The 25,022-nt window shown below is 46.8% G+C and overlaps 2 protein-coding genes across 2 annotated transcripts; one reads left to right on the top strand and one right to left on the bottom strand.

Moving 5' to 3' along the window:
- Nucleotides 1-7,984: 7,984 nt before the first annotated feature.
- Nucleotides 7,985-16,816, bottom strand: SURF2 (surfeit 2). Its single transcript, XM_075259412.1, has 6 exons — nucleotides 16,592-16,816; nucleotides 15,589-15,743; nucleotides 14,878-14,981; nucleotides 13,054-13,233; nucleotides 9,540-9,658; nucleotides 7,985-8,115 (listed from the first exon to the last, which is right to left on the bottom strand). The coding sequence occupies exons 1-6, from the start codon at nucleotides 16,709-16,711 to the stop codon at nucleotides 8,044-8,046; spliced, it is 750 nt and encodes a 249-aa protein (XP_075115513.1). The 5' UTR covers nucleotides 16,712-16,816; the 3' UTR covers nucleotides 7,985-8,043.
- SURF1 (SURF1 cytochrome c oxidase assembly factor) lies at nucleotides 16,817-24,832 on the top strand. Its single transcript, XM_075259410.1, has 9 exons — nucleotides 16,817-16,923; nucleotides 19,762-19,843; nucleotides 20,354-20,460; nucleotides 22,316-22,398; nucleotides 22,476-22,664; nucleotides 23,221-23,293; nucleotides 23,540-23,702; nucleotides 24,403-24,484; nucleotides 24,708-24,832. Exons 1-9 carry the CDS (start codon nucleotides 16,870-16,872, stop codon nucleotides 24,769-24,771), a joined length of 897 nt encoding a protein of 298 aa, XP_075115511.1. The 5' UTR covers nucleotides 16,817-16,869; the 3' UTR covers nucleotides 24,772-24,832.
- The last annotated feature ends 190 nt before the right edge of the window (nucleotides 24,833-25,022 follow it).

Raw genomic sequence — 25,022 nt, 5'->3', positions numbered from 1 at the left:
TACCTGGTGACACCCGCGGTTTTATTCAGCCTCTTACTCCAGATGATTTCCATATCTGAAGGAAGCTACAAAAGGAGAAAATATAGAAACGACAGTGATAACCTTTATGATTCTATGAAGTCTAGAGGTATATACGTGTATATACCCAAATCCCAACCCCTAACTGTAGCCCCCTATATCTAGCCCAGCATGTACATGGTTCTGTATTATATTCATATACCTCATTATAAAAGACGGTATCATTAAAGAAATCAAACAGCGATCTTGCCAGCTCCTCTTTATGCTCATGGAAGTTGGTGACGTACTTCGAACATGAGGATGACAGATCCTTTAGGATGCAGTGGTTGATGGGATGTTCCTGTTTCCTTTCGCTGTAACAAAACATATAAGAAAACATAGGATATATATCGCTAAATAATAGCGCCCCTCAGTGTCCAGGTAACATGAAACAGATAACATAGTTACTATAAGAATACTCTACCTCTCCTCCTCCTGGACGATACTCAGGGTCGGAGAATCGGGATCTAAAAAATACAAGAAGTAATAACATGGACATATCAGTAATTGAGTTTCCTCTACAATAACACGGGCAATTTACTATTTTTACACTAGAAAGGTATCTCTGATCATTCCAGAAGCTCAGGCGGATACCTGTGTCTATGGGTAACTGGTAGCGATCCAGGTCACCCTCCTCATCATCAAGGCTCCTTGGAGACCTTGGAATAGGTGGATGAGACTGGAATAAAGAGACATAAGAAAGAAACAGTTAAAACAAAGCACAATAACCAGTATAGAAGTATAAAGAGCAGACAGAGCCCCTCAGTGCCATAGATAACACTATAGAGAGTCACCACCTACCATTGTCCCATCACTGCCATTGTCCTCGGTGTCGGACTCGGTAATTTGGCGGCTTTTTTTAATGACCGGTAACTATAAAGGAAGATATTAATAAATGTGTCATTATTTTATCTTTAATTTCCCAGTAGAAATATGAAGTTACATCTCTCCTCATTGTAAGTAAAACTGAACCTGAATATGGATTATTGTGTAGAGGGACCAGAGGCCTCAGAATCAGTTCTCGTGGGGGCCCAAGTTCTGCTATTGTGACCATAGTATAAGGGATAGGGCGGGCATTGATATATTTAGGGTTATACCCGGGTCACGGTTTGTAAACTACAATATGGCGGAAGGTTTTATATTGTGTCATTGAAATGGCAACTCACCTGGTCATCACCGCCGCTGTGGTCTGTATCAGAACCAATAACAATGCAATATTTGCGCTTTTCAGACATTTTGCCAACAGTAAAATAATAGCAAACTGTCACTCCGCTAACTCTATAACCCTCAGCGGATGTGGCCGGAACACGAACTTTTATCATCGCTTCATGTTGTGACATCATGGAATGTGTATTATTATGTGTATTATACCGTGACATCATGAGTCTGGTGATATCACTGCTGCCATGGTAAATACACATACATGATTCTATGGATATGTTATATGTGTATATACGGTATATATAGCGATTATAGTATATATATATATATATATCATAATAAACCAACTTATACCATATCAGTATGTCTCCTGAGTGGCGGCCTAGTTATATATAATTTCTTTTTTTTTTTTGTTACTGTTATTTTTAGACCTTAGGGGGTCTGATCACCTATGGGATAAACTGCAATATAAATGTATTGCAGTTCATTGAGTATCTATTCCCATCTATAACATTATGCTGGCGACAACCTATAATCAGAGCTTAGTAATGACAGGCATTGAGACCGTCAATAGTCTTCCAGCTTTCATAGAAATGGATTGGCAGCGATCTGGAACATGGTGGTGTCCATGTGCCTCCTCTGATCCGATGCCTGGGTCACATGTGACTCTATGTGCCGCTATGTAATACACTACTGTACTGCAGAGTATTCTGATGTTCAGCCTAATGTTGTCAGATTCAGGGCTCTTGTTGGGGAGTCTGGCTGCATTGGACATCACAATCCTGCTATGGTGGAGGGGAGGTGACTGATCTACGGTGTTTCCCCGAAAATAGGACGTACCCCGAAAGTAAGACATGGCAGACATTTTGCTGCCTTGCCTAATATAAGGCGCTCCCCCAAAAGTAAGACGTAGTGAATATGCCGCCATAGCCGCCTGGTGTCTGCTGGTGTCAGCAGACATCCAGCGCTAATGCCTCCGGTCGGTGCCCACACCTCTCCCGGTCCGCCGATCATTATATCTTATATCATTATATCTTTGCAGACCCCTGAGTATAATGATAGTATTTGTGGGCCTGCGGTGTCACTTACCGATCCCGGCCCAGCCAGGATCGGCAAGTAAATAGGGCCCGTAACGGCCTATTAAAAAAATCAAAACGCAGCGGTAGCGGCTGTCACCGGGCCCCTAATGGCCCGGGCCCTGTGGCAGTCGCCTCCAATGCCTCTGCGGTAGTTACGCCACTGGTGGTGTGTTTTTGGTTTTTTACTTACCGTATAAGATATTGCGTTTTAATATCTAATAAACGTTTTTTACAATCTTTTGTATAGGTTTATAACATTTCTATATGTAGGGTATATTGTTGGAGCATTATTGATATATACATACAGACCTAATTTGGATCTGATCTGGTACCTTGTGTCTTTGATAGGTAATACTGCTTATTTTATGGTCTTGCTTTTTAGTAACCTACCGTATATACTCAAGTATAAGCCGAGTTTTTCAGCACAGTTTTTGTGCTGAAAAAGTCCGTCTCGGCTTATATTCGAGTCATTACGGTAATTCAGCAATAATTATAGTTACAGACCCGGCATACAGACACCGGGGCGGGTGCCGGGCCGCAGCATCGCCACACTCATAGCAGGAGCGTGGCGAAGCTGCTCATTTCAAACTGTCGAAGTACAGTACCTCCCCCCCCACTCCATCACACGCTGGGTGACGTGGCCACGTAACCTCAGGCCCGCACCCAGCGCGTATCTGCTTTCTGGGCCTGCTAGCAGAAGTAACATAAGTACTTCTGCAGATTGAAATGAGCAGCATCGCCATGCTCATAGTAGGAGCGTGGCGATGCTGCGGCCCGGCACCCGCCCCAGTGTCTGTATGCCGGATCCGGATGCCAGATCTGTAACTATAATGGCGCCGCTCTGCTCCAGAATGTTCGCCATACCAACCAGCACCTCTGCTGTAACTTTTACAGCGGTAATGCCGGAGCTCCCTGCAATCAGAGTTTGCAGGCATGAGTTCTGACATCTCTGCTGTAAGTGTTACAGCGGAGATGCACTCCGATGATGTCCCGGTCAAAGGGGAACCAGCAGGCGCCGCCATGCTGCTGGAGGGAGCGGGCGCGACAACTCTCTCAAGGGCGATCCTGAAGATAGGAACTGCGTCCGGCCACTGGCAGAAACACTTCTGCTGGGGTTTCCCCTCAGCGCTCCTGCCGGCTGCATTTCCTTTTCAGATCCGCCAGGGATTCCCCCCAGCGCTCCTGCCAGAGATTCCCCTCAGCGCCTCTGTAAAGGCTCCCGACCAGCATTGCTTCTGTTTTGCAGGCTGCTCTATGCAGCCTGCAAAAGAAATGACAATTTTTGCAATGTATTGCAATGCATTAGCATTGCAATGCATTGCATTAGTGATCAGACCCCCTGGGGTTCAAGACCCCTAGGGGGTCTAATAAATGCAAAAAAAAAAAAAAAAAATTAAAAAAAGTAAAAATAAATAATTATACCGTATTTAATAAGGATGTTAAGATTTTTCATGTTTGTCCCTGCGCATTGTTCTTTGGGCTCTTTGATCATCCAATGACTGGGCCAGGGTTATATTCCTTGGAAGTAAACCGATGAAAGATTCAATTCAGTGACTACGGCTGCAATGTAAGAGGGTAAGAGCCAAGATTTACTAATAGTTACACCGTGTAAATGTGAGCAGTCTGAAAATCCACCAGATTTATCACCGTGCCTGCTGCTGGTTGTTATCTGGCATTTCTTTAGACTGTCTAGCATAAGTTTATACCACATCTTAAACCGGAATTTTATCACGCTGTATTGGCACATTTAAACCACACACCCTTTCCCTAAGAAGCCCCTCCCACATGTCTAGCAAGTTGGAATTTGAGTTCAAATGAGATGCACCACATTTACAACAGTTGGATCTAGAAGTAGCCACAATACCTGGACCTGGGTTTTGCAATATGCATAAATTGACAACTGGGTGTCACCCCTCGGTGCTGTGCCCCTAGACTAACAAACTGCCCAGCTGTGCTGTACCAAATTATTTATAGAGACCCCTATTTGTCAAGGGCAACAGTAACACCCAGTTGTCAAGTCAAAACTGAAAGTAATGACAATTGAGCAGCACATGGGGGCATTATGTGGAAAGGTGCTCCCAAATTATTTCATGGAGAATAACATCTTTTTTTTACTAAGACAGGTAAGCCAACAGGTCCAAAGGGGGATGGGGGTTCCAGGCTAAAATATTGGCAAGCCCCCATTTGCTGTTCATAGCAGCTGATGCATAGAGAATGGAGCAGGAAGCAGGCAGCTCCGTTCTCTATATAATGGCAGATCTTGCATTTAAGTGAATAGGAGCTGATCTGTAGCAGTACCTGGTCTGAGAACTACACAGAGCTGTCTGCTTCCTGCTCCATCTTCTATGTATCAGTCCAATGTCAGACCCTCACAGATCTGATATCAATGACCTTAGCATAGGTCACCAATATTTTTAGCCAGGAAGACCCCTTTAAGGTAACACTACCATGGCACGTTTAAGCCAGAAGGAATCCTTACTCATTAAGCCTCTTAGAGATGGTGTTTATTAAAGCAGACTACGTGACCAATCGCTCTTAGGACAAGTGTCCAATAATAAATATAATATGTATGTCATTACATTGTGGGGATTGTACAAGTAATCATTATTACATTATTGTTTCTTAAGTGTAGCACAGAAAATGTTCCAGTCTAATCCCATTTCAATACAGGACAGTTCAACTACAGCCAAGTATCCCACTCCTCCATATGAGTGGGGGTCTAGTGAGCTGGACTACTCAGAGGTACCGGTTGTCGATCCGTTTCCCGGACCTCTGTGAGTGTAACATTAGGGCAGATGAGAGATCTTGGAGTTAACTCAAGTCGTGCATGTGTAGGATTTAGATAAAAGCACCTCATGTAACTATTACCGTATATACTCGAGTATAAGCCGACCCGAATATAAGCCGAGACCCCTAATTTTACTGCAAAAAAATGGGAAAACTTGTTGACTCGAGTATAAGCCGAGGGGGGGAAATGCAGCAGCTACTGGAAAATTTCAAAAATTAAAATGGTTGGGGTTTTTGGGTGCAGTAGATGCTGGGGAAGGGGGGGGGGGTGTTTTGGTTGTCTGTCGGCCCCTTCCCTGAGCTTGAGGACTGAGATTTTTTCCCCCACTTGGAATTCAGCCTGGCTGTATATAGAGGATCTGCAGTGCTCCTATTAACCCCTGCAGATCCCCTATATTCAGTAGACCGGGCACTGTCAGACACAGGGAGACCTAATGTGTTTGTGTTTCACAGTCATTTTGTAATTTTCTATGTATTCTAGGGAGAGGAGGGATTTACAACTTTTATTTTATTTTTTCTACTTTCTTTTAAGCTTTTTTTTTTCACTATTTTATGGGAGATCCTATACATTACTATTGCGGCTGGTCATAGATCCCCCCCCCCCCCAAAAAAAAACAAAACAACAAAAACCCAAATAAATAAATTATTTTTGTTTGACTCGAGTATAAGCTGAGGGGGGCTTTTTCAGCACAAAAACTATGCTGAAAAACTAGGCTTATACTCGAGGATATACGGAAGGCAATATGAACAACTGTAATCTTTGAGTCATTGTAGTCTCTTTATTTTCCACTAAATAATAAGATAAATTGAAGGTTGGGCTCACAACGCGCCTTTCAGCGAACCTGCCTGTGAAGAACAAAAGCATTAGCATAATTACTAAGAGCCGTATTTATTCATACACCGTGTAATATCCTGACACTACAATGTGAGCGGCTTATTATTTTCTCGCCGACTTGTTAAAACATTCATGTTAATGGCCTTCTTTATGTTTGACTTACCGTGTCGGTACAGACGTGAACGGGGAAAAATTGGCTTTTCAGAGAATAGCTAGGAATGTACTATTTTTTTTGGATGTAGTAACACCTACAGTTAGGATTCAGCAATCTAAGTATTATTATCCATACAACCCCCTCAGAGCAATCCTGTGTGTGGTACATAAGAAATGGGTATTCTCATCAGTGCTGTTCTTTCATGTGAAAACTGATTGTTTCAGACATAAATGCTGGAATAGGAATATGGGCATATATGCAGAATGCTTTGTATGTTACATTGACGGGGGGCTGGGTACATTTAGGCTCATATATCAGCCTGTCTATGCTGTAATAGGCAACACAGCATCAGAAAGTATGGCACGTGACATGTAAGCCCAATGTATTGATGAGTGTGCCAATTTTCAATCTATTTTAGTTACTAGGTGGTATGGCAGTCACTTTATTATATCCAGTGGCGTAACTACCAAGGTAACAGCGATAGTTACTACCACAAGGCCCGGGACATTAGGGGTTTTTTTTTTGTTCATTTTTCTTCGTATTTTCTTACCGAGTCTTGCAAAGGTGGCTGCAATCAGGAGCGGGCAACGGCAAGTTAGGCCGCGGGCCCGCAAAACACTATCATTATACTCTGGGGTCTTTTCAGTCCCCAGAATATAATGATTGGAGGCCCAGGGAAGGTGAGAAACATTTAAAAACACTGTTACTCACCTCTCCTGCACTCCAGCAGGCTTTGGGCCCAGGCCAGAGTAATTATGTGCCGCAACGCCAGCTTGAGTCAGGTAATGTCTGGTCTAACATTGATGAGATCCGCGGTGACTGCGCCAGAGCACAGGAGAGATAAGTTACAGGGTTTTTTATGTTTGTATCGTCCCCTGAGTCTCCGATTATTACACTATGGGGTCTGAAAAGACCCCAGAGTATAATAATTGTTCTGTGTGCTACTATGGGGCATAATAGTGTGTATATGAATGCAGTTTGTGCAGGGGGGTCCCCCCCATGTCAAATGTTCGCCTTGGGGCCCCTCCCTTTCTAGTTACACCACTGATTATATCTTATTTATAATACCCTTACAAACGCAGGCAGAACAGATTGGAGACCAAGGCAAACCGGCCTGAGCTCACCTTGCCAAAAATCTACTAACACTCATCCCAGAAAACTGGCATGAATTATGCAAGAAATGTACACTAGTCTCTGTGTGTCGTAGATTTCAATTCTGGCACATGCGAATGCGCAAGATTATTATAGATAGCCTCTTATTAACGCGAGCATCTTGTGCCTTTGGGTGAATTGAAAAGACTGGAGTAGAAAATCAAAATAAATTGTCCACACAGTGTCATTGGACCTGGATTCCAAGAGTGGTGACAACATAAACACCTCCATCCTCCTACCTCACCCACCAAACTATTCCTCCACCAGAGTGTCAAATATGTCAAGATGAATGTGCAATACACAAGTAAATAAATAAATCATAGCATTTCATAGCCAAATAATGCTAGATAAAAGGTCATATAATACTATGTTGATATGCTGGTACTGGTGACACTAACCTATCTATCTGCAGGGCTGGGGTGATATGCTGGTTCTGGTGACAGTAACCTATCTATCTGCAGGGCTGGGGTGATATGCTGGCTCTGGTGACAGTAACCTATCTATCTGCAGGGCGGGGGTGATATGCTGGTTCTGGTGACAGTAACCTATCTATCTGCAGGGCGGGGGTGATATGCTGGTTCTGGTGACACACTCCCTTTAAAGCCAATCTGTCCAGAAGATTTTCAGTTCACATTTCAGAAGTGTATTGGCCTTGGCTTGGGGAATGGATCAGTGTCCTGGAGCAAATCCATAAAAAAATTTTTAACCCCAGGCAGGACTTGTTATTTTATGTAGTGAACAGAATAATTGGTTCTCAGCGGCTTGCATCAAGAATCTAAAGCTTTATTTGTCACACACAGGTAGGAGTGGAAGGAACCCTAGAGCTTCTTATTTGTCTTCGATTTCTTATGATGAGACTTGAATTTCTTCCGGAAAGATCCATTTTGTTTCTGTAGAGAGAGTTTTACATTTATTGATATTTAGAAGGAAGGTCATTCACGTGTATTGTGCTGCAGAGCATTGCAGATTTTTAGACTCAATTCATCCAAAACCTGAAAATCAGTTCTACATATGAAGAGGAGCCAAACTCGCCCACACTGCACCAATCCGGCACATGAAATATTGGTAAATGACCCAGGGCAGCGCTTAGCACTGGGGCTCGATATTGATTACTTGAACTGCAGTTCACTATAATCTGTCGTCTCAAACCAATGGTTACAGATCACAAACACAGACAACAGTGACCTGATCGGTTGGGGGCTAAAGGAACTATCCAGTACATTCCCTGTTCTGGTTAAGCTTTAGTACTAATATACACCATATACCTTTGGAACCCCAATGTTACCTGTGCCGAGGGCAGCTAGGGAGGCAAGAACTCCGGTACCTCACGGACGCTCTGACTTTCAGTCACATGACCAACTCCCCTCTACTCACTGAGCCTGTGGCCCAACTGAAGGAGACTTGGTGAAGTCAGTGAGAGTCAGAGCAGCTGCAGAGGAATGAGAGTCCCGACCGTCCCACCTACCTTCTGCACATGTAGCTCTGCTATTCCAGGAGACCGGGCTGTATATTGGGAAGAAAAAGCTTAAACCGTGCAGGGAATGTACTGGTGAGCTCTGCTACTCGCTGGGACCCCACGTTACAGAAATACAGCTTTTTTTTAGTTGCAGATTTGGTTGTGTTTTTTTGAGCCAAAGTCAAGAGTGGATTGAACTATAAGAACTTCCTATAGATTTCCCAGTCCTTTTGTAGCCATTCTTAACTTTGGGGCAAAAAACAACAAAATCTGCACCAAAAAAGATGGGATTTTTGTACTCGCCATAAAATCCTTTTCTTGATGTATTCACTTGGGGACACAGCACCTTGGGTATAGACCTGGCCACTAGGAGGTGACACTAGGGAAAAGAAAAGCTCTTGGCTCCGCCTCCAGGCTAGACCCTGCCCCACGCTGTGCATCAATTCAGTTTTACGGTGATTACAAAAATCCCAATTTCTGGCTTATTTCACTGGGGAACACAGCACCATGGGATGTCCTATAGCAGACCCAGGGGGAGGGAATAACACGGCCATGCGATCCCTTAGCGCTCAGCCACTTGCAGAAACTTATAATACAAACCAGTTTGGGGATGAGGGAAGGAGCAAAGGCTCCACGCCCGTAGCAAAGCCTTAAACGAGAAGAAAACGAAGACCTTGCACCAGACCCGTCCGGAGAAGATCTACTGAGAATAGTCCCTCTCACAATGGCGGACGTAAGCCTTGCACATGCGAGGGCAGAAATTTCAGGTCTTGAGTATGGTCGGTATAGCAAACTTCAAATAAAAAAACATGACATCTCACACCTCAGATTCAACAGCCAAGGAGACTGTAAACCCACCTGAGGCCTCTTCCTCTGATTGCTGTTCGTGGGTTCTTCTACTTCCATATCCTCATCGCTGCCAGACTCTAAGCCGTCATTCTCCTCATCCGCCTGGCTTTGCTTTGAAAACATATGAGCTGCACAAGAAGAGAATAATTACTGCGTGGTGGTCCTTGTCCTTCACAGGCCACAGTGCTGTATACTGGAAGCCCCCCATCATTCCTGCCCTGCAATAAAACTACCTGTAATATTGACTAAGAATAAAACACTGAGGCCCCTGCTGAATCAGTGCCGATGCCCAGCGGTCTCCTGCCACAGTCCGTATTACAGCCACAAATCCCTGCTTGACCAATTCCTATGGTGCTGCAAGGTCAGGTCCTTAGACCCGCAGCAGGGATTAGATTTGTGGCCACAACATGTACTGTACAAGTCGGAAGTATGCAAAGAACTAAGGCAACTGTGTAATGGATAAGATTATTTATGAAATATATGTAGGTCCCCCATCACCTCCATCCTTGGGGCTGCAGAGTGCAGCAGGGGACCTCTGTCTCCCCTCCCAATGGTCACATATATACCTCCCAATCATACCGAATTCAGCAAAACAGTCCTGGATCCAGGTCCTGTCCTGATGTACTGGTCTGCAGGAGGTATGTCCTGTCTTCAATTCATCTTTGACCTCTCTGCACATTGATGAGTTAAATACAGTGGTGAATCAGGAGCCGTCCATGGACAACCCCTGCCTCACCGATGTGCTCCAGCACTGGGAGCTGTAGGCGCGGTGTGATGACATCACTCACATCACGCCTGCAGCTCCCTACACACTCTGGAGAGGGAGATATCAGACAGAGCAGCAGAGGAACAAGAAGGGGGGAGGAGCAGGGGAGCGAGGGGAGGTGTTTTTTATGTGGGTTACCAGCAGAAAGATCTTAAACTGTGGGGGCATTAAACTGGAGGGCCAGATAAGGGGGACAATACACTGGGGGGAGAGATGAAGAGGGACAGTAAACTGAGGGAAGTAAAAGATGGACAATAAACTGGAGGGCTAGAAGAGGAGGACATTAATCTGGGAGGGGGTGCAGATAAGAAAGACAAACTTTGGGGGCAGATAACGTGATGTCCTGGGTCCCTTCCTAAAGCCACTGATTGGTCTCAGCAGTCACGTGAGGTAGCAGGGCGTGATATAGGAAGAAGCAGGGGTGGCATCGGAGGTAGCAGGGGGAGACACAAGAGGTAGCAAGGGGTGACATAGGAGGTAGCAAAGGGGTGACATAGGAGGTAGCAGGGGCGGCATTGCTTATACAGAGGTCAGACAATTCTGTAATAGAGGTGACTGTCATTACACAGACATAAAACTGTATGAGCCGTCACCAGTCAGGTCCTTTAACATGTGGATGGTGCCTGGACATATAAAGTTATCCTGAAATGGCATCATATCATGTGGGGTAATGTGGGAGTGGGAACAGAGGAGGGTTTGCTTTAGGGATTCTAATTACGGTACAGAAGGGTTTACATTAGGACATGTGATCGGCCGGTCTGATAAGATGTGTCTTTAGTTTTCACTTGAAACTGTAGAAATTGAGAGTTAATCTGATTGTCCGGGATAGAACATTCCAGAGAAGTGGTGCAGCTCAGGAGAAGTCTTATAAGATACGGGAGTGGGAAGTTCTGATAATAGAGGATATAAGTCTTAGGTCATTGAGTGAGCGAAGAGCAGGGGATGTGTGATAGAGATGAGGGAGGAAATGTAGGGAGGTGCGGCATTATGGGGAGCCTTGTAGATGAGAGTAATAACTTTATATTTTATTCTATAATGAATAGGCAGCCAATGTAGCGACTGGCACAGACCGGAGGCATCGCTGTAGCGTCTAGCCTGATAGATGAGCCTGGCCGCTGCATTCAGAATAGATTGTAGAGGGGAGAGTTTAGTGAGGGGAAGACCGATTAGTAAGGAGTTACAGTAGTCAAGGCGAGAATGAATCAGAGAGACAATAAGTGTCTTTAGTGTATCTCTGGTGAGGAAAGGGCGTACTCTGGAGATGTTTTTGAGGTGGAGGTGACATGAACGTGTGAGTGATTGGATATAGGGGGTGAAGGAAAGGTCTGCGTCACAACCCCGTCACAAAGGACACAACACAACCCGGAGGCAGCGGGCCTACTGCCTAGGAGTTATAGTAAGGCCTGAGACTGCAATGGATATATCAGGGACAGATCTATCAGATGGTGGAAACAGCAGTAGTTCAGTCTTCAGTTCAGATTCAGTTTCAGATAGAGTGAGGACATGATATTAGAGACAGCAGAGAGACAGTCACTGGTGATCTGTATTAGTGCAGGGGTGACGTCACAGGAAGATGTGTATAATTGGGTGTCATCAGCATAAAGATGGTACCTGAAGCCAAATCTGGTGATGGTTTGTCCAATGGGGGCTGTGTAGAGAGAAAAGAGCAGGGGGCCTAGGACCGAGCCCTGAGGAACCCCAACAGCAAGGGAAAGAGGGGAAGAAACAGAGCCCGCAAATGATAGACTGAAAGTACGGTCTGAGAGATAAGAGGAGAACCAGGAGAGCGCAGTGTCCATGAGGCCGACTGAGCGGAGCATAGTGAGGAGGAGATGATGGTCAACAGAGTCCAATGCTGCAGAGTTTTACCGGACCTTTGGAGGGGCTTCCAGGACTGAGTTAGACTGATCATAACATGAAAAACCAAGAAACTGAATGAATGTTTATTAACTATGAGAAATTATCCATAAATGAACAGCCAGAAATACATACAGACTGACCAGTAAGACATTAACCCTGTCATATCCAGTCAATACGACGGTCTGGTCTTGTGGACATGTCCTATTACACCCCCCCACCGCTGTTAGAGCCGGAAGCTATATACAGTGTATAGTGTAGTGGTGGCACTGGGAAACTGCAACTCGGCCCCGATTCTCTTCAATAGGCACAGAATTGCTTTTGGCCATACACCATGTTTATAGCTTCCAGAAGCCAAATTTGCTGATCAGTGCAGGTTCCGGGTGTTGGATCCGCATTGCTCTAATACTGATGACCTAGCCTATGAATAGATCATCATTATCCATTACACAAAGGTCTTGGACAACACCTTTCATGTTGGTTGAATGCGACCTCCACTATGAAAACAAAGTGTCTGTCACGGTGAAGAACAAAGCCCTTAGTCTGATGAAACTATGTCTAGCTGCGCTGCTCTACTCCAGGACGTTCCAGAAAGCAACGCTCAGTGCATCACTGTATGATAGAAGTCCAAAGTGCAGAACAGGGGTCATCAACCTACAGCACTCCAGCTGCTGTGACACTACAACTCCCAGCATGCTCCATTCACTTCCACAAGAGTTCCAAGAACAGCAGAGTAAGTATTGCATGCTGGGAGTTGTAGTTTTACAACAGCTGGAGAGTCGAACGTTGCCTACCCCTGGTGCAGAAAATCATTACCTCTCCCCCCACCAAGAAAAGTCTATACATGCAGTAATGATGTCATAGAAAGAGGCATTATAGGCTGTGAGATCACGCTCATACCTGGGTACAGGTCACTCATACTGTCCCCAGAGTCACTGTCCTCAGAATGACTGTCCTTGGGCTCCCATGTGTCTCCTCCTTCACTTGTCCTCTTTCGCTCATCCTCCGAGTGGCGCTGTTTCTTTTTGTTCTGCAAACAAGCAGGGACATACTCCACCCCTTGTTTTTTGCATTCCTCATCTGTAGAAGAAGTCACATTTAGGGCCTGTTAGTTCTGGTGACTAGATATAGAGCAGTTACTCGCTGTGCATCTATTTGCGGTACTGCTGGGTTAGGGTTCCCTTTACTTAGTATGCATGCTTTTACTAGACTACAACAAAAGAAAGACGACAAATCAAGAAACAACTCGGAGTGGCCAGAAAGAGGCTTCTATAACATCATACGAGGGCTGATGCCAGCAATGCGATGTGCTACAGAGAGCAGACCTAAGAAGTCACTTTTCTGGACGATCCCTGCCATTTGCATTCATCATGAATTGACAATTTGGAGACTTTCCGGATTCATGCATCATGGGCAGGGGGTTCTGCACCCACAGATACCCCGACTCCTCTTCCACCATTCCTCCCAAAATTTTATCTAAGGCTTCTTTGTGGTGCAGCTTGTACATTACCATTTCTATCCAGTCACTAACCCTGTAACTTGTGCTTTCAGGAAAGTAAAGAGTTAAACACACTGGTCAGCAAGCCCAGTAAGGCCGTAGTCACACAGTGTGGTCAAATCACAGTCCCTGCAGCAAATAAAGGGTTTTCTGTGTCTTGCGTATGGATGACCTGCCCTTATGATCGATCCTCAGTATATTATGGATGGAGGTTGTGGTCTCCCACGAGCCCTATCAGCTATTTGACATCATGTTCATTGGTCACATGGTGCAGCATTAAAGGGTACACAAGGTTTTGATGGAACTTACGAAGCATGCTGCGCGCCAGACGCATCACAAGTGCTCATTTATTCTTTTTTCTGGGGATAATCCACCCCGTTTTACTTGCACCTTGATCTGCAGTTCTTTCATAGCAGGTGGCAATGATATAGTGTAAGAAACACTCCACATGAGGTAAGTGCACAAAACCTCGTGTAACTGTCTATGTATTTTATACTTCCATGCTGGTTATGGCTCTATATCTTATATATGTGCTGTATATACTACATAACAGAGCATAAGAGATGGACAGTGCTGTGCGTAATATTCAGTGAGGAGGCTGCAGTGCTCCCCCACATGTCACAAGCTGATTTGGGGAGTGCCGAGCGTGAACACGGCTAACCACGTTATAACAACCAATCCTTATGGTAGGGCGATAATCTGCAAGTCTCAGAAAACCTTCACTGAGAAGATTCTGCTGTATCTTATAGCTTATAATGTAAGAAACATGTAGTAATGTATTTGCATCTACTTATATAGCTGCTGATCATAGACAGATTTATTTTACCCTGTGCCAGGTACCTTTCTTTCTAGCTGCATCATAACCTGTATTTGCAGTTCAGTGTCCGTGGATCTTCCAGATTAAGATCACTTGGACTTTGCTCAGCTATTTTACAGTTAATCCTGACAGAACTACATGTAAAGAAACAAGTATTAGCAATGATGAATAACGGGGACGGGGAACACCGTACATGCCAATAGTTAGAGAGCGAAAAGTGAAATGTGCTGCAGCTATAATGGGGACAGTATCAGCAGAAAAAAATAATAGGACACCATGTATGGAGCTTATGCAGTCAGAGAAAAGACTGACCAGCAGGAGCCTGCAGGTAGCTCCATTTTTCCCCCCAACTCTTCTGTGTAGTCTTTAGCGTTAGGATTCAGGACCAGCAGAGAATGCCACTACTTACACCTGTGAAGGGCCCGGAGGTAGCGCTTCCCCTGGACGTGGCGTTGAACATGTTCTGGGATCTTGTTGATGTGACGAAGGGTTAATTTGCAGAACAGTTGTTGTCTAAAGAAGAATGAAAATGATTACTAAAGATCAGTGAGAAGCTGACTGTGCCCAGAGCCCTCTCCTCCGCGCCCAGAGCCCTCTCCTCCGCGCGCCCACAGCCCTCTCCTCCGTGCCCAGAGCCCTCTCCTCCGTGCCCAGAGCCCTCTCCTCCGTGCCCAGAGCCCTCTCCTCCGCGCGCCCACAGCCCTCTCCTCCGCGCGCCCACAGCCCTCTCCTCCGTGCCCAGAGCCCTCTCCTCCGTGCCCAGAGCCCTCTCCTCCGTGCCCAGAGCCCTCTCCTCCGCGCGCCCACAGCCCTCTCCTCCGTGCCCAGAGCCCTCTCCTCCGTGCCCAGAGCCCTCTCCTCCGTGCCCAGAGCCCTCTCCTCCGTGCCCAGAGCCCTCTCCTCCGCGCGCCCACAGCCCTCTCCTCCGCGCGCCCACAGCCCTCTCCTCCGCGCGCCCACAGCCCTCTCCTCCGCGCGCCCACAGCCCTCTCCTCCGCGCGCCCACAGCCCTCTCCTCCGCGCGCCCACAGCCCTCTCCTCCGCGCGCCCACAGCCCTCTCCTCCGCGCGCCCACAGCCCTCTCCTCCGTGCCCTGCCCCAATATTCCTCCCTTACTTACCCATTTTTGATGCTGGGCACAATATGGGGCTCATAAGTGCTGTAGTCAGAGGCCGGTGGATGGCTCCGGAGCCGCTGGTATTTCTTGCCTTCTGTGAAGCTCCGCAGGTCTGGTAGGCGACAAGGTAGCTCATGTCCGGTCACTGTAAAGCGCACCTGCAAAAGATGGCGGGGTCCAGTGAGAGGGGGCAAAGGTGAATTAGGGGGCTGGGCTGGAGGAGCAACATGAGTAAATGGCGACAGGGAGGAGGGAGTTCACCATTTTGGGGGCTTCCGGTAGATGGACAGCAGGTTGGGGAGGGGGTGTCCTAGTAAAGAGGGGACGGGGCAGAAGGACAGAGTAGGGGGGCCATTATCTAACACACCAGTGGGGCGGGGCCATCTACATGGGGGTGACACTATCTGCAGCCACTATGGGGGTGACACTATCTGCAGCCACTATGGGGGTGACACTATCTGCAGCCACTATGGGGGTGACACTATCTGCAGCCACTATGGGGGTGACACTATCTGCAGCCACTATGGGGGTGACACTATCTGCAGCCATTATGGGGGTGACACTATCTGCAGCCACTATGGGGGTGACACTATCTGCAGCCATTATGGGGGTGACACTATCTGCAGCCACTATGGGGGTGACACTATCTGTAGCCACTATGGGGGTGACACTATCTGCAGCCATTATGGGGGTGACACTATCTGCAGCCACTATGGGGGTGACACTATCTGCAGCCACTATGGGGGTGACACTATCTGCAGCCACTATGGGGGTGACACTATCTGCAGCCACTATGGGGGTGACACTATCTGCAGCCACTATGGGGGTGACACTATCTGCAGCCACTATGGGGGTGACACTATCTGCAGCCACTATGGGGGTGACACTATCTGCAGCCACTATTAGGGGCCCCATTGCTATGTCGGGCCATGTGGCATATTTGGGGTGAAATAGCTGCGGACAGGGAGTGACACGTAACACCCGCACACCACGCCCGGGCAGGCACCTTGTTCCCGGGGATCAGCTCCAGGGCCGGGTGCTGCAGCAGGAACCGCCGCAAATCCTCAGGCAGCTCATCCATGTTCACACCACGTGCAACAGCCGCCACTATCCCGGAACCAATCATGGAGAAGTTCAATGGGCGCCGCCATTTTCCCAGCGATTTGCAAAGAAAGCTTGAGCCTTCCAGGTCGCCATCCAAGAAGCCGGCACGTTCCCTTGGTTACCAGAACACTTTAACCCGGAAGTTCTGCAGGTGAAACCCAAGACTCGGCCTGAACCAAGATGTCCGGAGTCAGCCTGTTACTTAGGGGCCCCGGACTGAGAGCCACAGGTCAGGTGAGGAAGCAGCGACCTCTACATTACACAGCGACCCTAGGGCCCTATGTATAAGATCAGCGACATCTGCTGGCCAAACTGGGTATAGAGGTGACTATAATAACAGCGACATCTGCTGGCCACACTGGGTATAGCGGCGACTATAATAACAGCGACATCTGCTGGCCACACTGGGTATAGCAGCGACTATAATAACGGCGACATCTGCTGGCCACACTGGGTATAGCGGCGACTATAATAACAGCAACATCTGCTGGCCACACTGGGTATAGCAGCGACTATAATAACAGCGACATCTGCTGGCCACACTGGGTATAGCAGCGACTATAATAACAGCGACATCTGCTGGCCACACTGGGTATAGCGGCGACTATAATAACAGCGACATCTGCTGGCCACACTGGGTATAGCGGCGACTATAATAACGGCGACATCTGCTGGCCACACTGGGTATAGCGGCGACTATAATAACAGCAACATCTGCTGGCCACACTGGGTATAGCGGCGACTATAATAACAGCGACATCTGCTGGCCACACTGGGTATAGCAGCGACTATAATAACAGCGACATCTGCTGGCCACACTGGGTATAGCGGCGACTATAATAACAGCGACATCTGCTGGCCACACTGGGTATAGCGGCGACTATAATAACAGCGACATCTGCTGGCCACACTGGGTATAGCGGCGACTATAATAACGGCGACATCTGCTGGCCACACTGGGTATAGCGGCGACTATAATAACAGCGACATCTGCTGGCCACACTGGGTATAGCGGCGACTATAATAACAGCGACATCTGCTGGCCACACTGGGTATAGCGGCGACTATAATAACAGCGACATCTGCTGGCCACACTGGGTATAGCGGCGACTATAATAACAGCGACATCTGCTGGCCACACTGGGTATAGCGGCGACTATAATAACAGCGACATCTGCTGGCCACACTGGGTATAGAGGTGACCGTAATGACAGCGACATCTGCTGGCAACACTGGGTATAGCGGCGACTATAATAACAGCGACATCTGCTGGCCACACTGGGTATAGCGGCGACTATAATAACAGCGACATCTGCTGGCCACACTGGGTATAGCGGCGACTATAATAACAGCGACATCTGCTGGCCACACTGGGTATAGCGGCGACTATAATAACAGCGACATCTGCTGGCCACACTGGGTATAGCGGCAACTATAATAACAGCGACATCTGCTGGCCACACTGGGTATAGCAGCGACTATAATAACGGCGACATCTGCTGGCCACACTGGGTATAGCGGCGACTATAATAACGGCGACATCTGCTGGCCACACTGGGTATAGCGGCGACTATAATAACAGCGACATCTGCTGGCCACACTGGGTATAGCGGCGACTATAATAACAGCGACATCTGCTGGCCACACTGGGTATAGCAGCGACTATAATAACGGCGACATCTGCTGGCCACACTGGGTATAGCGGCGACTATAATAACAGCGACATCTGCTGGCCACACTGGGTATAGCGGCGACTATAATAACAGCAACATCTGCTGGCCACACTGGGTATAGAGGTGACTATAATAACAGCGACATCTGCTGGTCACACTGGGTATAGCAGCGACTATAATAACGGCGACATCTGCTGGCAACACTGGGTATAGCGGCGACTATAATAACAGCGACATCTGCTGGCCACACTGGGTATAGTGGCGACTATAATAACAGCGACATCTGCTGGCCACACTGGGTATAGCAGCGACTATAATAACGGCGACATCTGCTGGCAACACTGGGTATAGCGGCGACTATAATAACAGCGACATCTGCTGGCCACACTGGGTATAGCGGCGACTATAATAACAGCGACATCTGCTGGCCACACTGGGTATAGTGGCGACTATAATAACAGCGACATCTGCTGGTCACACTGGGTATAGCAGCGACTATAATAACGGCGACATCTGCTGGCAACACTGGGTATAGCGGCGACTATAATAACAGCGACATCTGCTGGCCACACTGGGTATAGTGGCGACTATAATAACAGCGACATCTGCTGGTCACACTGGGTATAGCAGCGACTATAATAACGGCGACATCTGCTGGCAACACTGGGTATAGCGGCGACTATAATAACAGCGACATCTGCTGGCCACACTGGGTATAGTGGCGACTATAATAACAGCGACATCTGCTGGCCACACTGGGTATAGCGGCGACTATAATAATGGCGACATCTGCTGGCCACACTGGGTATAGCGGCGACTATAATAATGGCGACATCTGCTGGCCACACTGGATAACCAGCCATGATGTCCTTCTTGTGGTCAGGTTATCTTCTCATACATGTAGTGTCCTCCTGTTCAAAATAAGGACATCATGACTGGATTTCTGACACGAGCCATATCATAGAAAGTACCTGTGTTCTTAGTCGTATCCATTGGCAACCGATCAAGACAAAACAATGTCACAACTACAATTTACAGAGAAAATTTTCACAAATTCTAAAAATTTTGTAATTATTTATATTTGAATTGAAAAAATGTTTAAATTTTAATTGTTTTCAAATCGAAATCTGGTTCGGTTTGTGTAAATAACCCTTTAATAGAACAACTGAGTGTTCTACTTATCCCAGTCAGCACTTTTGGACTCGGCACTTGGCAGGTAACATGGCCGCTGCTCGCGTCTGTTGTCTCCTTCCTTATACTGCGGGATGACTGGAGTTCTGTCCTTTGCCTGAATTCGGCGGTCCTTGATCAGCGATTGATGTCTGATGTCACAATGATGGCTACTCTGGTGCTTCTGTGTAAATCACTGACTGACCACTCTCCCTTGCTTGCTTTCCAGTTTGCCCGCTGCCCCATTCGCAAGCCTGGCTTAACTCCTTCCTGCCTGCGTTCCAGATCACACCCATGGAGCCTTCAGAGCTGTAAGTAACTGCAGCCTGTTTACTTATCTAGATGAAGGATTTATTAGCAGTTTCAGACCTTTGCTTGCTGTGAATGAGAACCTGCAGGCGAGATCCCCTCTTGATCTGCTACGTGTCATAGCTGAGGGTTTGCTACAATGTATTTATGTCTTCAGACACTGGAAGTGTTCACAGCCCAGAGCAAAACACAATTGTGATCAAATCTAAATGAAATCTCCCAGTGCACGGACAATGGCTTCTCTGCTTGAGGCAAAAAGCTGAATTATATGACAAAAACAATGACTATGACTAAGAAGTTGTTAGCTCTGAATTGTGTAACCTGCAGTCTCTGTATGTGGCGTCTTGTTTTGTCTTGTTTGTTTTTATGGACTATATTGTTTTACTGCTCCATCTTCACTAACTTGTTGGACTGCACAGAAAATGGATCATGAAAGTTTTCTATAAAGTTCCTGCATGGCGCCGGATTTTTATTGTTTTTGTCATACAGTTCAGCTATTTATGTCTTCCCAGATCAAAGCCCGAGATCCTTCGCATCAGCAGAGTCCAGGAAGGATCCCTTGGTGAAATGGCTTCTCTTACTTATCCCAGTCAGCACTTTTGGACTCGGCACTTGGCAGGTAACATGGCCGCTGCTGGTGTCTGTTGTGGTGCGGATACATGTGTCCACCTCCCAGCTACACACACACATTAGATCACTTTGTACAGTTAGGGCCAGAAATATTTGGACAGTGACACAAGTTTTGTTATTTTAGCTGTTTACTAAAACATGTTCAGAAATACAATTATATATATAATATGGGCTGAAAGTGCACACTCCCAGCTGCAATATGAGAGTTTCCATATCCAAATCGGACAAAAGGGTTTAGGAATCATAGCTCTGTAATTCATAGCCTCCTCTTTTTCAAGGGACCAAAAGTAATTGGACAATGGACTCTAAGGGCTGCAATTAACTCTGAAGGCATCTCCCTAGTAAACCTGTAATCAATGAAGTAGTTAAAAGGTCTGGGGTTGATTCCAGGTGTGTGGTTTTGCATTTGGAAGCTGTTGCTGTGACCAGACAACATGCAGTCAAAGGAACTCTCAATTGAGGTGAAGCAGAACATCCTGAGGCTGAAAAAAAAAGAAAAAATCCATCAGAGAGATAGCAGACATGCTTGGAGTAGCAAAATCAACAGTCGGGTACATTCTAAGAAAAAAGGAATTGACTGGTGAGCTTGGGAACTCAAAAAGGCCTGGGCGTCCACGGATGACAACAGTGGTGGATGATCGCCGCATACTTTCTTTGGTCAAGAAGAACCCGTTCACAACATCAACTGAAGTCCAGAACACACTCAGTGAAGTAGGTGTATCTGTCTCTAAGTCAACAGTAAAGAGAAGACTCCATGAAAGTAAATACAAAGGGTTCACATCTAGATGCAAACCATTCATCAATTCCAAAAATAGACAGGCCAGAGTTACATTTGCTGAAAAACACCTCAAGAAGCCAGCTCAGTTCTGGAAAAGTATTCTATGGACAGATGAGACAAAGATCAACCTGTACCAGAATGATGGGAAGAAAAAAGTTTGGAGAAGAAAGGGAACGGCACATGATCCAAGGCACAGCACATCCTCTGTAAAACATGGTGGAGGCAACGTGATGGCATGGGCATGCATGGCTTTCAATGGCACTGGGTCACTTGTGTTTATTGATGACATAACAGCAGACAAGAGTAGCCGGATGAATTCTGAAGTGTACCGGGATATACTTTCAGCCCAGATTCAGCCAAATGCTGCCAAGTTGATCGGACGGTGCTTCATAGTACAGATGGACAATGACCCCAAGCATACAGCCAAGGCTACCCAGGAGTTCATGAGTGCAAAAAAGTGGAACATTCTGCAATGGCCAAGTCAATCACCAGATCTTAACCCAATTGAGCATGCATTTCACTTGCTCAAATCCAGACTTAAGGCGGAAAGACCCACAAACAAGCAAGACCTGAAGGCTGCGGCTGTAAAGGCCTGGCAAAGCATTAAGAAGGAGGAAACCCAGCGTTTGGTGATGTCCATGGGTTCCAGACTTAAGGCAGTGATTGCCTCCAAAGGATTCGCAACAAAATATTGAAAATAAAAATATTTTGTTTGGGTTATGTTTATTTGTCCAATTACTTTTGAGCTCCTAAAATGTGGAGTGTTTGTAAAGAAATGTGTACAATTCCTACATTTTCTATCAGATATTTTTGTTCAACCCTTCAAATTAAACGTTACAATCTGCACTTGAATTCTGTTGTAGAGGTTTCATTTCAAAACCAATGTGGTGGCATGCAGAGCCCAACTCGCGAAAATTGTGTCACTGTCCAAATATTTCTGGCCCTAACTGTAGATCTGCTCAGTAGAGGATGATGGGGAGATGATCCCTTGGACAGATTCCATGCTGACTGCAGATCCTGACTCTGCGGACGGCCCAGCATTGCTGCCAGTTGTTGTCTCTTTCAGATTCAGAGACGGAAGTGGAAACTGAACCTCATCCAGCAGCTGAAGACGCAGTTCTCGTCCAGCCCGGTACCGCTTCCCGCAGAGTAAGTCGCCTTCAGCTGTGGCTTTATTTCAGGGATCCCTATTTAGTGAACAGCTGATCTCATGGTCTACTCTTCAGGCTCACAGATCTTCAGACGTTGGAGTTTCATCCCGTAAAGGTCAGAGGCCATTTTGATCACTCAAAGGAGATTTACCTCAAGCCCCGCACACTGGTAAAGCCAGGAAGAGAGTCTCAAGAAAGCGGTGGGATGGGACCTCAGGAAATCGGGGCCCACGTCATCACCCCCTTCTACTGTACTGACCTTGGGTATGTGTCTTACCACCTGTATACTGTATAGAATAGATAGATATTTATATAGGGACCGATCATGTGGGGCACATTTTATACCGATCCTCCCTTTGCAGAGTGGCTATGGCCCTAGATGGGATGATGTCATGAAGAGGCGGAGATTTAGGTGCAGTGATTGTCAGGGAGGGGGTGGGCACTATGTGTGGGGGAGGGGCTCTAGATGTGATGATGTCATGAAGAGGCGGAGATTTAGGTGTAGTGATCATGTCAGGGAGGGGGAGGGCACTATGTGTGGGGGAGGGGCTCTAGATGTGATGATGTCATGAAGAGGCGTAGATTTAGGTGTAGTGATTATGTCAGGGAGGGGGTGGGCACTATGTGTGGGGAAGGGGCTCTAGCTGTAATGATGTCATGAAGAGGCGGAGATTTAGGTGTAGTGATTATGTCAGGGAGGGGGTGGGCACTGTGTGGGGGAGGGGCTCCAGTTGTAATAATGATGCGACGGATGGGGTGATGTCATGGACGCCATAGGTATACTCTTCTGTTGTCTAAAAATATAATAATTTACCTACAGATTCTCCATCTTGGTAAACAGAGGCTTTGTCGCTAACAAGAAGCTGAATCCACAGACAAGACTGGAGGGTCAGGTGAGGCGCTAATAAGAAGAGTGACCTGGGCCGTCTGCACCTTGAGCCCAGGGCCACGTTACATGCAGATTTGCCTTCTTATCCCAGCATAAGATGGTGCTCGAGCCTCTCACATAGACTATGGCCGGACATGTCAGGAGGTTTCCCACCATATACCGGTGACAGGGAGATAACGCCTAATATTGGGATTGGCTCCTTGGCTCCTCTTCAGACATACCTAGAGCTTATCAGTTTGTTTCTCTCTAGATTGATGGCGATCTGAATCTGGTGGGAGTCGTGAGACTTACGGAAACTCGACAGCGGTTTGCTCCAGAGAATGATGTGCAGAACAATGTGTGGTATTACCGGGACCTGGAGGCCATGGCAAAGCAGACCGGGGCTCAACCCATATATATTGAAGCTGATTTAGGTAAGACATGACCGGACCGTCATGAGGAAACGATGCCGGACTCTTCTCCATTACACTGGGGGTGCGTGATGTTACAAACACATCTATGTGGTGCCCAACACTCGTCTTATGTACCAGAACACTGCCACCAGTTATACTTGAAATTTACCCCAATTCCTGAAGGCCGTACATGTGAATGATCAAAGGGTTAACCTGAGACCCCGGGGTCATGGATACTAATGGGGGATATAGAAGTCAGAGAGGCCATCAGTATCCAGGACTCTTGGTCTCAGACAACCCCAAAACAAGGTCATAGTCTCTTAATAACTCGCACACATCTCATGCCAGGGGGAGTAAAGATGCCCTTCCTAATAAATTCCCCCAATTGTATTTGGGTTTTTGTTGGCAGTGCAAGCCTCTTAGACAGGGTAGCATTATATGGCAGCACATGGAGTTCCGGCAAGGAATCAGCCTCCGACGTTGTCCACCATACAGTGTATATCTCCATTGTACAGCATTCAATAGAAGAGCTCATATTGCATATGTCTCTGTAGGAAAAAGGAGGTCCAGTGAGTGAAACCACAATATGGCCGTGAGCGTGATCATTATAGCACAGGATACAATGGAGGAGACGCATCGAAACAGACAAGGAGGCAAACAGTCAGGCTAGGATCATGTGGTGGAGGTGCGGGCTGTAACTAATGGACCTTCTCTACCACAGACAGTAGCGTTCCTGGAGGACCCATTGGTGGACAGACCCGTGTGGCGCTGAGAAATGACCACCTGCAGTACAGCGTCACCTGGTGAGTGGCAATTACACAAATTGGGGGGAATTCATTAACCTGTCTCCTGCTCCTGTGGATGTGACTAGAACCTGCACACCCTGCATTCAGTGCTGCACAAAGGTATATCAGGGGTAGAATGGGGAGCCCCCACTGACCTATAGGGATATAGACATATACTGTACCATGCAGTGGCGGCCGCCCCAGGAGACCGATGTCACGTCTTACCTTCTCTCATTTACAGGTTCTCACTCTCTGCGATCACTTCTTTCCTCTGGTTCCAGAAATTCATCCGGAAAGCCCATTAGTGTGTTCTGTGGCCGCGGTCCGGACTTTGGGCTACTTGGGGGTCTGTGGCTTCATTTAATAAAGGGGTTTCTTTTTTTGCTAATAACAAATAGTTTTGTGAGTTTTCTGTGTGATCAGACCCCAAACCTCTGGCGACAAAGGAGCAAAATTTTGCAGCATAAAAAACCCCAAAAACCTGACAATTTCTACAAGTCTCTAGGATGAAGCCCCCGCAGAAAAGCAGCGAAAACGGGTTTCCATAATGAAGTAA

This window comes from Leptodactylus fuscus, chromosome 11 (assembly GCF_031893055.1).
Source record: "Leptodactylus fuscus isolate aLepFus1 chromosome 11, aLepFus1.hap2, whole genome shotgun sequence".
Classification (NCBI taxonomy): domain Eukaryota; kingdom Metazoa; phylum Chordata; class Amphibia; order Anura; family Leptodactylidae; genus Leptodactylus; species Leptodactylus fuscus.
This window is presented reverse-complemented; position numbering and strand designations above follow the sequence as displayed.